Source organism: Photinus pyralis, unplaced genomic scaffold (genome assembly GCF_008802855.1).
Source record: "Photinus pyralis isolate 1611_PpyrPB1 unplaced genomic scaffold, Ppyr1.3 Ppyr1.4_LG1, whole genome shotgun sequence".
Lineage (NCBI taxonomy): Eukaryota > Metazoa > Arthropoda > Insecta > Coleoptera > Lampyridae > Photinus > Photinus pyralis.
The window spans coordinates 17693938-17711445 of record NW_022170249.1 but is presented as its reverse complement, the minus strand read 5'-3'; the positions used below and the strand labels follow the sequence as shown (position 1 = coordinate 17711445).

The 17508-nt window shown below is 34.8% G+C and overlaps 1 protein-coding gene across 7 annotated transcripts in view; it reads left to right on the top strand.

Moving 5' to 3' along the window:
- The window catches only part of LOC116168294 (GRAM domain-containing protein 2A-like), a 70852-nt gene that overhangs the window by 38988 nt on the left and 14356 nt on the right, over positions 1–17508 (top strand). The window contains exon 1 of one of the 7 annotated variants that reach the window (XM_031484040.1): positions 14795–14946. The exons of the other annotated variants lie outside the window; for them this stretch is intronic. Coding sequence (XP_031339900.1) covers positions 14864–14946 — 83 coding nt within the window. The 5' untranslated portion in view covers positions 14795–14863. Of the gene's footprint in view, positions 1–14794; positions 14947–17508 lie in introns of those variants that run through there. 7 annotated transcript variants of the gene reach the window in all.

Below are 17508 nucleotides of genomic sequence, written 5' to 3'. Positions count from 1 at the left end.
AGCATTACTTATCTGCCCGCTAATTTGTAGAGTAAATTACCTTGGCGACTTCAAAAAGGGTACATAAAAAATTGGTGTGGCGGAACGCAATAAAATTGTCATTTACTTCTGAAAATGTGCTATAAACATTTTATCGAACTTAAAATAATACAATTGACACATTTCTATTTAATTGTTCTTGAAAATTGCTTGGTGACGTCACATAATACAGTCGAAGAGTGTTTTCAGGGCGAAATGTATTGTAACGTAAATTTAATTACTGCATTTATTTATTTACAATTAATTAACAATAAGTTTATAACAGTCTTGAAATGAATTGATTTATAACAGTTACAATATTCTTTATTTCTCACATTTATTACCGCGCGAGCTATTTATTACTTTGGCGTTGAAATTGGAACTATTCTGAAACGCAATTCGATTTGCTTATATATCAAACTCGAGTGTGTCACATTCTTTCGTTGCTTCCAAAGCAGGCGAAGAACGTTAACTATTCCAATTTTTTTCGGTATGTGGTTTACGCCACTCTCGACGCCAATTCAAACCTAAGACACGAGTGCAATTGAAACCTTTGAACTGGGGGAAATACGAGTATGCCTGAATATCTAAAAGAGCATTTGCATTGGTTTTCTGTGTAGCTTTTTTTTCAATTTTAAGTCTAATCAATGCAAATAAATATTTTAAATCGAGGATTTTCTAGAATATACACACTCACAAGCAATTATTATGGTAATTGTTAACTATGAACGTGTTGTGTTCTAGGTAAATTATCGAGAAAACTGATCAGTAGTTTATGAAGCGTTTGAATCTTGGAGTGAAGTCACCAATACCAAGTACGACGCATTGTCGTAATTGCGTTTGTTGCGCTAATTGTTTAATTATAATTATATGTTTATCGTAAAAGTACATACACCTACCAGAAGACATCCTTTTTTGTTACTCTGGACTATTTCAGTCCAATCAGAACACCTCAATATTTTATTTATCTTTCATCGTTGGGTTAAATAAAGCTAACCGGATTAAATGACCCACAACGTAGGTAGTGTCTACATTCGGGCGAAGAGTACTAATTATCGCGGTTACTTTCGAGTTTGCCCAACTACACCGAATAAGTTTGTGTCCATTAATTTACCATCCCCGTCCACAAAAAAGTGCTTTATTTTCAAATAATTTATTGCTGTAGTATGGTATTTACTCCCATAAAATTGGGATGGAACCCCCACAGTATTTAGACTAGAAATAAATTACAAACGAGTATTGTAGAATTGTTTGTAATTTATTCGTAACAACTTCTGTATTATTTGCTTAATAAGTGCCATAAATAAATCAATTGCATTAATTGTAGATTAATTGCTTACTGGATTGTAAGTTTGAAATTAATTACTGCTTATAACTTGATAATTAAATAGAATCGGTTTGAGGGTTCCACCATCGTAAGAATAATGTGCTTTGAATAAATTTATGGTTTTATTGGGGTTGTTAGTATCTAACCATTTTTGTGCCTTCTCTTCTATTAAACTTATATTAGATATAATCCTTAGAGGAACATAAAATGGTAGTATCATCAGAATATTGAATGCATTTGTGGCGATGAGTTATATTTTATAAATCGTTAATATACAATAAGGACAATACCGGACCTAGTAACAAGCCCTGCGGTACTCCATGCAGAATGGGTTCAGTGCTAGATGCGACATTGTTGTGTGCTTTACATTTGTTATATAATAATGGAATAATTGCAATGGTTAACCACCTTTTACATTATAATTTAATTTTTGTATAAATATGGATGGTTGCACAAAATTATACAGGGTGGCCCAACGAAAATGGGACAGACTGAATAACTCGCGTGGAAATAGTTTTTGTAAAAAACACAAAAACACGTCGATTTTGGTTTGAAGGGGGGCATTTTACTTAACAATTTACACCCCTTCTGTTAACTCTCTCAGCAGGGTTGCCACCCTTTCAATAGTTTTAAATTGAACGTTGGGTCGAGCGATACATCATTGGAAAGGGCTCTTAATTTGCTGTAAGCGCAAACGATCACAAGAAAAAATCGTAAAGTTTGAAAAATGGGAGGATCGCATGGAATTTTGTATTTGGAATAACTGAAAAAAGGCGCGGGGGCAAAACATGTACAATCCAAGATCACTCGGTCGCTCTGTGAAATTATTTGATAAATTGGGGCAAACGGACGCATACAATGCGGAATCCATTTTAAAACCGAAATTTGTTGTTTCGTAAAATTGGGGAGAGGGGGCCAAACTCACACAGGTAAGTTTTCCGCAAATTTCGAGAACGTCGGCATTATAGAGACTGGCCTATACGTTTTCACTTAAAGTGTTACCTTCATATTTCATGTATTATTTACCACGTTACATATCCTGTAAATATGTTTGTGGCAAGTCATCCATAACATATAAAACTGTAACATATATAAGTAACATGCGACATAGATCTGCATTACAGAATACAATGATTTTACATACACATAAATAATATATTAGGCACGTACGTAAACGTGACATAAGTAGACGTGCAATTAAGTTCTAACGTAGGTACCACCTATGAACTTATATGTCCGTCGGTGATATTTGTGTGCTAAAAAAACGAGTAAAAAACTCATTAAGTGAGTAGAATGATTTACTGGTTATGATTTTAAATTGTCTATTTTCGAGTGCTTTGACATTATCAGGTAAGTGTCTCAAGTCTCAAAGTTTACTACATTCATATCAGAAATCTTGATGCGATGTCGGGGTAGTCGCAACGTCCCCCTGGATCTCGTGTTGTATAGTCGTTTTTTGTAAGCGAAAAATTTTCCTAACATGGGCAGAGTTCCCCCAGACCTGTACAGCATAGCTTATTTGGGAAACAAATTAAAAAACAAAATCATATTTCACCACTTTTTTTGCAACCTGTGTCCAAGATAAAGATGTCTATTATGGGGATCTCCGAAACTAGACAAGATACGCCAATGGTCAAAGAAGTGAAAAGATGCACAAAATTCCAATTACTTCTAAAGATATGCCAGAAAAACAGAAATTCATTTTTATTTTTTCTGGTGTTATTTGAACAGATACAATACAATACAACGTTTCGTTTCGGTGAAATCATCATCAACTTTATTTTTATATGACCCGTAATTCGTAAAAAAAGATATACTGAATTGAATAGCATTTTTTATTACTATTACAACGATGTACGGCTACAAAATTTCAATTTTCCAGAAAATTTCTCCGATAGTTATTCTCGCACGACTAGGACACTGTGCGCGGGTGCACCTTCCTGTTGAAACCTACATAAATTAGTTTGAATTCTTTGGTTTGGTTTGAATTGCCAATTATTTCCTCAGGGTTTTTCTTAGAAATGGCAAAAACGTCAAAATATTCCCAAAACAACTTTAAAAGCTATTCAAAATTGCTAGCTCATTATTCGTGCGTGATTGTAACATTTGTGTGAAATGAAGTCGCCCAAGGAGACGTAGATAGAATAACTATTACGAGTATATTTTTCGGGAAATTTTCAAGGATTTTACCATCAGAATACTTTATTTGCGTCCATTTTCATTTCGTGTTTCATGCAGTGTATGCGTAATGGTACTTTTTTGATGTGACCAAAGGAAAATGGACATGGGTAACAACCTCATACAATGGCGACTAGTTATTTGAATTTGTTTCCTAAACTAGAAGTACACCGAGGCTTATAACCTTTAATCAGCTGGTGGATGAAGTGCCGGTTCTAATCATCTTGGCATCAGTAGTTTCATCTGAATTTTCGCCATTTTTTGCAATTTGAAAAAAACAATGCTACTTTATTATATTTCGAGTTATATTTATAATCCATTCATATTATTATTTTTTTTTTTTTTTTTAATTTGAAAAAAACAATGCTACTAAAGTGCCGAGCGTTGCACTTCTATCTAGATCTTCTACAAATGGATTTATAAACGGTGTTCTTGAACGTAATACTACTATTCCACCACATTTTGACACTCGTCTTATTTGACTAATTTATGAGTCAATTTAATTTTGTGTTTTGCTTTAAAACGTCAACCTTTTTGACAACATTCATTGTCGGGGAATGTTGAAGGACTTTTAAGGCTACACCCTAAAAATATTTTCAATTAAATTGCAATTGTTATACAGGGTGATTTATATCGAAGTTGCATTTTTAAACGGAACCCCGAAACGACTCATTTTAGATATCATGTGTCACACTAAAATTGACCAAGAAATGGAAATATGTAATATGTAGGAGGTTCCATTTAAAAAATGCAACTTTGATATAAATCACCCTGTATAACAATTGTAATTTGGTTGAAAATATTTTTAGGTTGTAGCCTTAGGATCCTTCAACATGGCCCGGCAATGAATTTTAAATATGTGCGTAAATAAATCCACAATCTTCCACCCACACACTAATGGCCCACTCTGTTTAAGCTATAAAAATAGTTATAGCGCACACGGACGGACGGATAAAAATTAAAAGCTATAAAAAGTATCTGAGCTTATAGCGAATGCAGATAAACAGACTGACAACTATATAAAACTATAAATAATCTGAGGATAGTGAAAAAGGTAACAATACAATATTCCGTTGCAAGCACCCATTTTGTATAATATACTACGTTAGATAACAGTTTTATTTTAACCAATTGATTGACGCATAATATGCTACGATTTGGTGTAATAAATGAAGTATCGTAATGGAAAATCATTTGTGATAACATGTTCTTTTTATGTCTACGATATTAATAGTTAATATTTTTCGACGACGAAGTAGCTAAAACCAAGGCTAAAAGGATAAGAAAACATGTCATGGAATGGACATACTTCAAAAAGAACATTCAGCAAAAAATATGAAAATCTCCAGTCGTAAGACAATTCGGCATACTGGTCAGAATATTTAAGGTTTTGAAAATTCAGAACCGTGTTGTCTGCTTCCTCAACAAAATTAGAGAGATTCTTATTTTATAAATAAAATTTAAAGTTGTAAAAGCTTCCAAACGCATTATGTTGATTCCCAAACATTGCATTACATGATCATCTGATCGAAGTCGCAAGGTCGTTAAAAATGTGATGGTAATACTAAGGATTTTTCGATATTCCGTTGTATCACTTTATTTTTTTAGTTTTTAATTGCCCTCTTAATACTCCAAGGTAATGTCGTACACTTTTAAATAATTATAATGAAATGAATTTTATGCTAATTCATAGACAAAAGAATGTGGCGTTTTTGCATTAACAAAAAATGCATGAATGTGTTTAAGTTCAATGCTTTATTGCACGCCATAAAAAAAGAACAATTAAATTAAATTCTTAACGTAAGGAAGGCAAGTATATAATTAGTACCATTTGGGTTGTTTTACCCATTCTTATTTTATTAATTTTGATTTGGGGTTCACTTAAAATTAAACTAATCAAAATTGATAGGGAAATCCCTTTTTAGTTTTGAGATTTCTGGTAAAATACATGGTTCACAATTGGTTTTTATGGTAACAAGTCGTCTCCATGGCAGCACAACATTATATCACCATACATTTGCCTGTAACTTTTGGTTAACACATTTGCATTTGCTGTTCTGACATAAGTTAAGGTAATCGAGTCATAGAGATTTTTAGTTGTAGGAGTTCAAAATGTTCTTTTTCGGTAACAAATTGGCACCAAATTAGAGCCACATTTTGGTATACGTGTCATTCCATTGGCCATGCTAACTTTAGACACAGACTTTAGCTTGTTATAAAAATTGTGGCTGTTTCTTGCCACGTGAGATATTTCTCGATGTACACTGTACAAGGTGTCCTAAATTCGAGGTGATCATGGAGATCTCGCTAACCGTGGATTAAATAATGAAGGCAAAATTCGCTGATTTTTTCTCCCCTATAACTTGGATTAATTAGATTGTAAGTCCAACGTTTCGGATTTTTTGGGGCCATCATCAACTTTATGTTTTGACATACAGGCTTATTCTATTTTCTGACAAAATAACACGTAAATATCACTTACATAGCAACTAAATGCTGCCACCCTAAAGACAATAAAGCAAATTTTACACACAAAAATTAGATGCAATGAAACAAAAGCCAACTGTCTTGAAACGTTGGTGAAACATTAGAGTTTCAGTTACTTTTTACTGTAGGATCTAATTATTTTATGTAATAAACTATGTTCTTTAATTTAAAAAAAGCAACGTTTTATTGCCACAAGTTAACAAAAGCAACTGATGCGAACACACTACACACATTAATCCCAATATGTTTCTATAATGACGAGCTCTTTCAAAATATAAAATAAAAATATAGGGTCGCATTTAACAAAAGGAAAGTTAATGATAGTTGATGAATTTTCGAACATAAAAAGTAATACGTTAGCGTTTTGGAGAGAAGAAATAATAAGTATATATATAAAATTAATTAATTTCTAAATATGTAATCGGAAAATGACACCCAATATTCTATCCAAAAACGTAATAGGTATCCTTCTTGGCGCATGTTATGGTTCTCCAGAAAGAAAGAAACGAAAAAAGAAATGCAATTTTGGTGATTTTTTAAATATAGCTCCTAAACGAAACGTTTGCGACCCTCGGTTTAATTAAAAGAATTGAGATATGGTCCCCGAAAAGAAGACGTAATTCTAAAATGAATAATCTAATTTTCCACAATTTGTTTGTGTTTAGGAAATACATATTAAATTTAAAATACAAAGCCAGTACCCCTGGTGTAATTACATTTTAAATTTTCTTCGATTTTATTTTTCTGAATAAGATGAACATTTGCGTGAAATAGGAACTTTTGTTTCACATTACGACGAGAATGAATATATACAGCGGTGCTATTTATTAAGAAGTAGACATAGTGACACTTAAGTGTATTGTTTTTTCCTATCTCTACTTTTAAAATTAAATAAAGATCTGGATGTCACATTAATTCATTTGATTATTGTTCCTTTGGCTCCCGTATTTTTATTTTGGTGCATGTGCGAGTGCGATGTATTCAACTGCAGAAAAAGTCGATACTGCCAATTGGTATAGTTCCGGTGACAGTTTAAGGAGCGTAAAGGATTACTTTCTGTTAAGCCATAGCAACAATATTCAAACTAATTAATATGACAGCCAGAGGTTTATTTGTTATAAATCCCCTATGTCTACTTCTTAATAAATAGCACTGTATGTATGGTACAGTTTTGCGATTGATTTCGCTTTGTTACTCGAGTCAATCTGTTGTAAAGAAGCAAGATAATTTTCCCCATATTTATGAGGACGTTACAAGCGATATCCTCGGAGTTCCATGAAATTTTCCGAGGTCCCTTAAGTTTGTCCTCGGAAATCCCTGGAACTCCCTGGAGATTTCTTTAAATTAATAAGCATACAGGGTGTAGCATCTAATAAGATGTATTCAAACTTTATTGAATTTATTGAATACTCCATAGGTATTTTATTAAGGAATTGGAAAATACTTGAAGAGTAGGTGCTTATTTTTTATGTTACATATTATACCGTTAACTTTAACGATTTCGCTATTAAGTATAACCTTTTTTCCTAAACATTTGATCGTTTTTTGAATTTTTTTTTCAGAGAGAATAAATCGCGCCGGCGATAAGATTTTGAATTGAGGCACAGACTAAAACCTATTATATTAGAATCTGCTGTTAAAGTTTCACAACGCAAAACCTGTAAACGTGCTGGCCAAAATAGCGAAAAGGATACTTGGATTTAATATCAAATGCCTTTTTTCTTTTAGGACATTTCGTCCTTTGCGAGTTACGATATACAAATAATTCGAGTGTCAAATTATATTTTATATCGGTGGGATTGATACGAGTGCGGAGTATTTCGGAAGCTGAGTATAAATGTTCGAGCGATATATCAAAGTCCAAGCTGTCCGCACACGATCCATATAAATATACTTACTGTAACTTAAAGTGTAATTACGTGATTTATTTGTTTATAATGAATTTAAGTATAACAGTTTCGTACAAAAATTTTTAACATACCTATGTAACTTTATCACATACGAGCGCAAACTTCACTAATCAATGGCAATGGCAATGATGTTGGAACTGCTATTAAACATAAATTTATAACATAACACGAGCGCATCGATGTTAGAACTAACTCGAAACTCAATTATATGTATAGTAAACAACAATCTTTCTAGAATGTTCTTCGAATGCACCCGAACGTTCTAGAATTAACAAACACGTCATATTTCCCGGAAAGAATTCATCACATCTGCGTTAGTCAATGGGTAATCTTTCATGGCGCCTCGATGTCTCTCGGGGTTTGTAGAATATTCGCTACAACAGCAAACGGAAAGTTTCTAGGAAAAATCACGGAACGTTCTCGAAGAGTCTAGAAGGCGTATCATATTTCAAGGAGAAAATGCATTATATTTTGAGACTGTAAAGGCAAACCACAAGTAGACTGTTTTTGGACGATATCGCAAAAATTAATAGAATATGTTACTAAAATCTTTTGCGAGATCTTTTGTGGATTTTGTTAGTGATTCAGGGGGTACGAAATTGACCACAAAGTACTCTGTTCTGGCAGCAAATTGCTTTGGTAAAAATTACGCTTTCCAACTATTCCAGTAGCGAATTTTTTGGGTACGAATTGTCCGGGAGTTGAACGTTCAGGATACGAAATATCATGGGAGCTAAATGTCAGGGTAGGTACTAATTATCCCGGGCCGGATGTTTGGGGTGCGATTTATCTAGGAGCGAATTTTTTATCCGCACACTCTTTGATTCTGGGTGCCTATCTAGCACCCGAAAAATGTTGTGTATTTTTAGAACAATACCCACCACGAATCTGATCATCAGGATAGGTTGTAGATCCTGTTTTTGACCCTGTTCAAAAATGCACCTACTACAGTATTTGAAAAGACGTCAATTCATCAACTGCGGCTATAATAAGGTAATAGGGTTATCAGTTACGTAAGTTTATCGTCTATGTCATTACTTACTTATCATTTTTCTCGTTTCCAAAAATGCAAGCGAAGTAATTTATTTATAAGCGCCACCGTTTGGCGCTATTTTAAGTTTTTAACATAAACGACCTCGATCCTGAGAGAAATGTGTGTAAACGGGTTCGTTGGTTTGATATACTCCGACAGTTTATTGCATAATTGAATTTGTGATCGTTTTCGTTCAATGAACCGCGGGTAAAAAAATTTAGTTTATTTACGATTACTTAATGCACTGCTCTACTATTTTCTAGGTTGAATTTTTCCAAAGTGATTTATTTATGCTGATTCCCTACCTGTTCTAAGATCTAAAACGTTTGCAGAATCCTTTTTAATTAGAATCCACATGCCTCTGAAATGGACCCTTATGATGGTACCCTATGGATAATTTTTATTGCGTCCGCTAAGATCACAAACTCTAGTTTCAAAAGTTTCGAAGAAGACATGGAATTTTTCGAGGAATTTTTCTATAAACAAAATTTGAAATAATTCAGTCTACTAGATAAAAAAGGACGGAATAGATTATTGTGCAACAATGTACATTGCGTTTACACTTCAATTTCATTGGTTGATAATATGAAAGATTTCAGTTATACGTATTTTTAAGTAAAATAATAATTTCATCATTTCCATGTTTCGTTAAACAATTTCAAATTACCATTACATTTTTATGACATTGCTAAAATCTCTCCGCCAATTTGCATGTCTCACTATTCTACTAAGCGGTTTAAAAATCACGAGGGGCCGTTTTTATATTCCCGGACTATGCATAAATACAAAAGACTAGAGCAACAACATAATTTAATTTTTCATTATAGTTCCCTTGATTTTCAGTAACATCTTTAATTTAGTATAGAAATATGCATTTGATTTTTCCGCAAAATGACCCTCAATAGCTGCTATAAGTTCGTCATTGTCCATAATTTTGTCCCCCTTAGTGTTTTTTTTTTGAGATTCGGGAACAAAAAATAGTCACTGAGAGATAGATCTGGACTATAAGAGGGATATTCAATTTCTTCGAAGCCACAATGACCTGACGCATCTTTTGAAAGTCCGGATCTGTGCACTGATGCATGCATAGTCGTGGAGCAACAAAAAATTACGAAGAAGGAAAATTGTTTTCCTGATGTCAACAATAAAAATGTTTAAATCGAGGTTTAAATATTTTACACACGTCATAAAATTCGTTTAGTAACAGTTTGTTATCTAATGTACCTTTCATTTTCACTCTGGGATAGCTTAGTTCCTATTTCGGTTCCTATTTATTACCGATCGCCTCACATGAAGTGACCTTTCCCATTATCTTACTTTCGCCCTATAAATCGATTTGTAATTAAGATTTCAACCTTCCCACCCCCGCACTAGCTAAGAAATTATACAATTCGGGGTCACATTCACCAATCATATACTGAACAAAGTTGATTGTCGTATTTTTAAGATGCAGATTACGCAAATTCGTTAATTTTAGTTCTATTGCAACCACTCATCCGTGTTATGCAATTTTGCAATTCGCTCGATTTGTAAATGTTTTAATAGAACTGGTTTTGGAAATATCTACAAGTTTTTTATGACAAATGTAAAGATTCTAATTACACATTTTAAATATTTATGTAGGAAGTTCTTTTTGGCCTATTTTTACAATTCTTTTTAACATCAATCCTAAACAATTGGGAAAACCACCGACAATAAATTTATTAGAAGTTTTTGGTTCCTCATTTGGGGAGTGCTGGTGTTGAATTATTGAATATGTTAATTTAATCACGAGTTTTTAGCGCATTTTTGCAAATTTATTTGTAAAAAGTAGCTTTTAATCTCACTTTGGCTGGCTGGCTGGCTGGCTGGCTGGCTGGATGGCTGGCTGGCTGGCTGGCTGGCTGGCTGGCTGGCTGGCTGGCAGCAAATGTGGGCGCGTAGAAGAACTCTTGTAGAAAGGCAACGGGTGTACGTGTATCTACAGGGCCGTGAAATTTGTCAACCTTAGGGACATGGCTACATGATGTGGGGTTGGCGACATCTGGGCGTCATCCTCGAGCGTAGTATACTAACGTGAAGGTTTTTCAGTTTTTTCCTATCTTCTACTACAGTTTTGGTCCGATTCTTTTGAAATTGGTGTCGTCGGAAAGATGTTGTAAACGCGCACAACTCCTGCGTGGCGGAATTTTGTTTTTTGTCATAGGGGCGAAATTAACGACCTTTTGCGAGGCGCGCGCGCGCGTCTTCGAGAAGTAGTCAGGCGCCTTTTACCTTCCGTTGCGAACTCACGCGGTTTAACGTTTCGTGAATCTCGAATCGCTGTCTCTCTTTCTCGTGTCGCCAATAGAAGTGAATTGCGAGTGAACGGGACGTCGGAAGTGGGTACCGTAAAAGAGAATGTGGTAGCCCGCGACACGATCTCACTGATGGTGGAGTCAAATCTTCAAACGCGAATTGCGGGTAAACGGGACGTCGGAAGGGGGTACCGTCAAAGAGAATGTGGTAGCCCCCGACACGATCTTACTGATGGTGGAGTCAAATCTTTAAAAGCGAATTGCGGGTGCACGAGGAAAGTGGGAAGCGGTTAGTGAATGTAGTAGCCTTCGACAAGATCTGTTATTGATGGTTGAGTCGAAAGTGGCTAATAGAATACTGATCTGCCACACAAAAATGCGCTGAAGTCCCTTCGATCTCAAACGAGGACTTTGATAATTTTTTCTGTTCAACATTTTTCACATAATTGTCATTGTATTCAATTTAGTACAGACTTTACGTAAATATGAGGTCCATTCGTTTGTAGACTCATAATTATTATGTTGTATTTAGCATACATATATTCACATTAGTACCTTGGTAAGCCGGTTTCCAGGAAATTGAGGAAATATAGTGTGAGAATATTCCAATAAAAATATAAAACGTGGGAAACTTATTTTAAATAATCGAGCTGGTGTAACCATTTCAATAATCTTCTACATGTTGCCAACTCTATTTATTGTTGTTAGTAGCTACTCCAGGACTGCAAGCATAATTACTATTAATTATGTTTGATATTCAACAAAGATTGTAAATGAGTTTCGACCCCATTCAGAGGAAAAAATACATTTTATTTTCCGCAAAAATATCCATCTGGTTTCCAGCTTATTGTCCTTAACTCAACACATGAACCGCCCAGTTTCTCTTTGTCTTTTTCATATTGCTTAACAGTTGTCTTTCTTCTCTTGCTCTTCTTAATACTTCCTCATTTCTAACCTTATCACTCCATTTTACTTTTAACAACTTCCTCCAAGTTCACATCTCGAATGCTTCCAGTCTTTCTAATTCTCTTTTATTTAATCCTTGCAACCAAACTAAACATTTCACCAGACGTACCCTCCTTACTCCCAATCCATAATCTCCTACGACTCTGTCCACTCTACCTTCTCCAATACTAACGTTCCAGTCCCCCATCACTATTTTGCAACAACATCTCCCTTCTTTCTCCATTAGATAGATAGTTCTATTTTCTCGTTTCTCGTTCCTCTATTTCACTATCATCATAATCACTCGGTGGAATGTGCACTTGTACAACAAAACAACTTTTTAGGCTATCATCACAAAAACGTTGATTTTATGGTCTCTTTTGCGGCCATAAAGTTTCACTTTATTGTACGCTTCTGTCAAACTTTACTTTATTGTACACATCTGTCAAACTGTACTTATTTGAAACTGATGTTTGAGAAACAGTAATCTGTTTGATACAAAGCGTCTATCTGGTCTCGCCCCATCAAGGATTGGGCCATCCACGTGCGTTTTTTTCATTTTCGGACTTGTAGGAATGTTTCACACCATTTTGCATAATCACAATGTTCACATTTAAAATTATAGTTTGACGTTTCAATCTTTGCTGCTTGCAGACCTTTTTGAAGTGTAGAACCAAAACATGAGGAAGATGTTGTTGCTTACATTATTATACGAAGAATCACCAGCAATTAACCGAAAACACAAGTAGCTACCTATGCCTACCATCAAAGTAGGTAATCAGGTTTCTAATAATTGTACAGCATGTTAACTACCTATAAGGTCTTGGAAGCCACAGTTACGAAGGACCTATTGCATTTGACATTATTAAAATCTTGTGCAGCGGAGGAAGTTGCGATTGTACTTTTACTCTCAAACGCCTGCTCTTATATCATATATGACTTAGGGTCGCAACGCTTGCAGCTTCCAAAATTTCATTTTGGGTAGGTATCTGAACTGTCGCTATCACCCATTTTGATACGCACAAAACACACGCAAAGATGCTAATTATAATTACATATGACAGGAAATGCTTTGTTTTTAATTGTCTAAGATAACTATGATTTTCAGAAAAAATATGTTTATGAGCAAATTTTTGAATTCTTTTTTGATGATCGCCTAAAAAATGTTGTGTGCACCTTGGCCAAAAGTGATTTGTTAGGCCTCATCTGAATTGCGGCCTCGGCTACCGCCTCGGCCACAAACAGCAGCTTCGGCCAAAAAAGATCACTTTTACGGCCTTGGTACACAAATAACTATTTTGGAGTAGTACGATTTATCAAAGTTGCTTATGGGCAATTATTCGGAAAAAAATGAATAATTTGGTAACATTGACAAAAAACCAAAAATTGAATAGGTTAAAAAATGACATCCATGTTCCATTAAAAAAATCAGTTGTCTATTGACACCGTAAAAATGCGACACCCTGTATATTCAAAAATAATTTCTGTAGATGCGCAACCTTCTACGATATAGTTGACATTTGCACAAAAGGTTTTTTGATATTTTTACCAGGTATGGGCTAGGAAAGACCGACGCACTGTTGCAGGACTCTGTATAAGCGCTACTTTTTTTCAAAAACGCGCTAAAAATGTCGAATGTGGATAAGCATTTTTGATATCACGAAAGAATCAATAGGTGTAGCTACGTGCTTTTAAAATCCATTCATTTGTGCAGCAATTCCTTATTTGCGCTTATGTTTTCACGAGATTTTCCAAAAAAATACGCAAATTTCTATGACAATTGCCAACATTTACCGATTTTCCCTCGAATTTTCCGTAACCTTTCCGCATTTGCTATTAAGATTTTGTGTTAGGGGTGGTGTCCAGACATTCTAGTGTGTACACCACATTTCCAGAATGCTAACCCCCCCGATAATAATTATGAGCTAAATTTAAGAGTTTATTACATTTGTCTTTTCACCACGTTATCACAGTCTAACCAAACAATATAAAAGAAAGTTGGGAAATAATAAAGAGATTTGTCTTAAAATGTAATTTTTTGAACGCGCAACTCCAATTCTCAATAACACTACAGCAGTTATTATTTAGCTCTTTTATTTTTACTAGTCGCGCTAAGGTTAATTTAGCAATCGGAATTTATTTATATTTGCATCAGACTAAAACGAGATATTTTGGTAATTTAATTAAATAAAAAGGTCAACGTCTCTTTTTGAGGTTTTGGGGTGAGTAAAACAAAGAGATTCGCCTATCCCGAAATGGTGCAAAGCAGGGAGTAACTATAAATATCTATATTTTCAGTAAACTTTCAAAGGAAATCCGGCTGATTTACATTTCCCAAAACATCGGCGATTATCCTAAAATCTGTATTAAAAAAGCTATACCGCTGCCGGTTTTGAGAAAAAAAAAATTCCTCTAATCGCGCCAAAAATATGAAACGTAATAAGAAAACTAGTTTTGTAATTGCACCAAGAGGTAAATGACTACTGCTAAATTTACAACGGTGACGAAATTAGAAGGAACTACACCTACTGGCATATCTCCAAGGTATTTGTAAAATCCTCGATATATACTACTTTTACTTTAGAAAAGTGTGTGCAGTTGTCTTAGTGTTGCGCGCATGTTGGTCACTCTAAAAGAGAACGGGTTCAAAATCGGCTTCTTTAGTGGATTATGCGAAATTGTTCGCAAAATGTTAAGTGGTACTGACTATTTTGGTGAAATACCCATGCAGATTAGAAGGTGGAGTGCGGATGATGCTATTCCGACTATAAAGTAAGCGTTTTTGTCAATATTGTTTTTGATTGGCGAGTAACACATTGAACCTATGGCGGAAGTATTTTTTGTGTGGTTATATTTCCTGCACCAAATATTTTCCATTCGTATCTATTCTTTGATTATTAGCTCAAGAAACTTTAGACAAAAAAGTGATGGAAATCTGATTTTGTGTCACCTGGTGAGGGCGAATACGCCAAACAATTTCACTTTGGCAATACTTTGTGAAAAACTGTACTTTCTACGTTCTACCATGAGCTGTTTAAGACCATGGAATCTTTCAGAACAATTACCTACCAAGGTGTAATTACTATATCACAAAATTAAGGAATTCCTGCATCGGACCATTCGACATAGGTTTTTTGATTCAAGAAACACAATGGAATGAAAAAAAAATGAGACGGGACATGGTAAAAATCCCAGAATGTTCAGTTCCGGCCTCATGCTTGATCCTTCGTGTGTTCGCTCACCCCAATAACGTGGGCCCAGATCCTTCAAGTCTAAAAATCGGGCATTTTAGATGGAGAATGCGCCAGGGCGGTCCAAAATCCGCCGCATATTGGACGGAATATCTCCCTTTCGGTAGATTTTCAGACTTGGTAACAGGCAGAATCCGATTCAGCGGAATCTAAATAGGGGGAAACCAAACTGTATTAGGATTTTCTCAATAGTAGCCGTGACTATTAGCACATTCTATGGGCAATTCTTTCGGAGAATCTGAATCTGGTATTACAATTTCCATAACACGCTAGATGGCTCCTATTTTCTTATTTCTTATCGACGCCCACGAGTATTGGATTTTTACGGAATGAAATAGAGGACAAGAACGAAATTCATTTGAATGCATCGCCATCCCAATCACGTTGATTCAGTTTCAGGAAGATCTAGTTATCCGGAAACAGATTCAGATTCTACAAAAGTGTCCATAGGAGATGCTCTCAGTTATTTTCGAAGATCTTTAAAAAAGGGGTAACCTTGCCCCCCTTTTAACCCTCACTATATCTCTCACCGTTACGCAGATCCTAATGGTGAGCAACGAATTTGAACCACCCTGTACATGCCTATACGCTGTTAATTAATAGCTTGTCCTCGTATACGATAAGCAGAGTTTTTTTCTTAGATGGAGGGGGCGGTAGTAGAGGAGAGATGAAAATCATAATGATTTTCAGAGAGGTGATTGTTTGGGCTTCAATCTTTGATGATCTAGAAATTATTGCAAGCGTCATTGAAGAAACGGGAAAAGATCATGATGAAGATCAAAGAAAAAGAATGCAAAAAATTGACGTTATTATATACAGGGCGTTTCACTTAAAAAATACCAACTCTGGGTCAAGTTTCAGAAACGGTGGTCCAATATTTTTACTACGGGACTGGATTCTACGTAAGAATATCTAAAATAGGCAGTTTTTACGTTTTTCTATCATACATGGGTAGTAATAAGATATAATAACGTCACAAAAAGTCAAAATTTTCGTTTTCACCCTGTATCTCAGAAACAAACGTAGCTAGATTGATTCTGTTTGTGGTATTTAAAGATTTTACAAAAAGGGAGCACAGGGTCGCGAAAATTCTCGTATCTTTAAAAACAAATAAGACACACTGCAGTCTAAACCAAAATAGGCACACGGTACCGCTTTGAAACGGGATGTAACTTTCATTGCGCAAAACCAGATCGGCGCACAATATTCTGACCATTTTGAAAAGTGGAGTGCCTACTTAATCTACGTAAATACTTAACTCTGTGGAAAAAGATGTATATAATCACTTAGAGGACCGAAGCATCCAATCCAACACCTTAGCAAAAATTAGTTCCATGGTTTCCATGGGCTGTATAGATTTTATAAAGGCTATATTTGCGATACAATGTTTACTCTATTGTTGTATCTTCTCAAGGTACTATTTTGTATTGGTTTTTTACGCGTACTTATTAATTTAGTGTGCCCAGTTATCAATATTGTCATATGTATATGTGGCACATCAACAATCTATTACATTTTTTTTTTAAATAATAATCACCAACATATTTATATAATTCCCATAAAAATGTTGCGCAGTTTAAGAAATCACGACGAAAAATAGATAATGTTTCTGAATATTTGTCAAGGTACCGCTATAATAGCTTAAAGGTTGGACAAACAATAACGGAAAGTATCAAATCAATAATAAAGTAGAGTAAAAGTTTGTAGCGTATACTAACAAAGCGTATGTTGTGACCTTGTCCTATAAAATAAGCCCGAAAATAAGGTAGCTAGATTATTATCAATAAGCATCCTTGAGGTGCTTAAGAAAATCAATCATATGGATTTATAATTAAATAATATTTAATTATATTTTTATATTATAATGAAGTTTTACACCACAACCTTCACCTTTTGATGTCACTATTAAGAAGCTGCTTTTTACCTTGAGGAGAAAAACATCTCTCGTTAGTTATGGACTTCAGAGCTTTGGTTCCCTTGTTTCGTGTACTTCCCTAATGTGTTGGGATGTTTGTTAAGCGGCCTCAATTTACTTTGTTTAAGTTTCTTTGCAGTTCACTTCTTAATCTATTTTGTCTCTTTC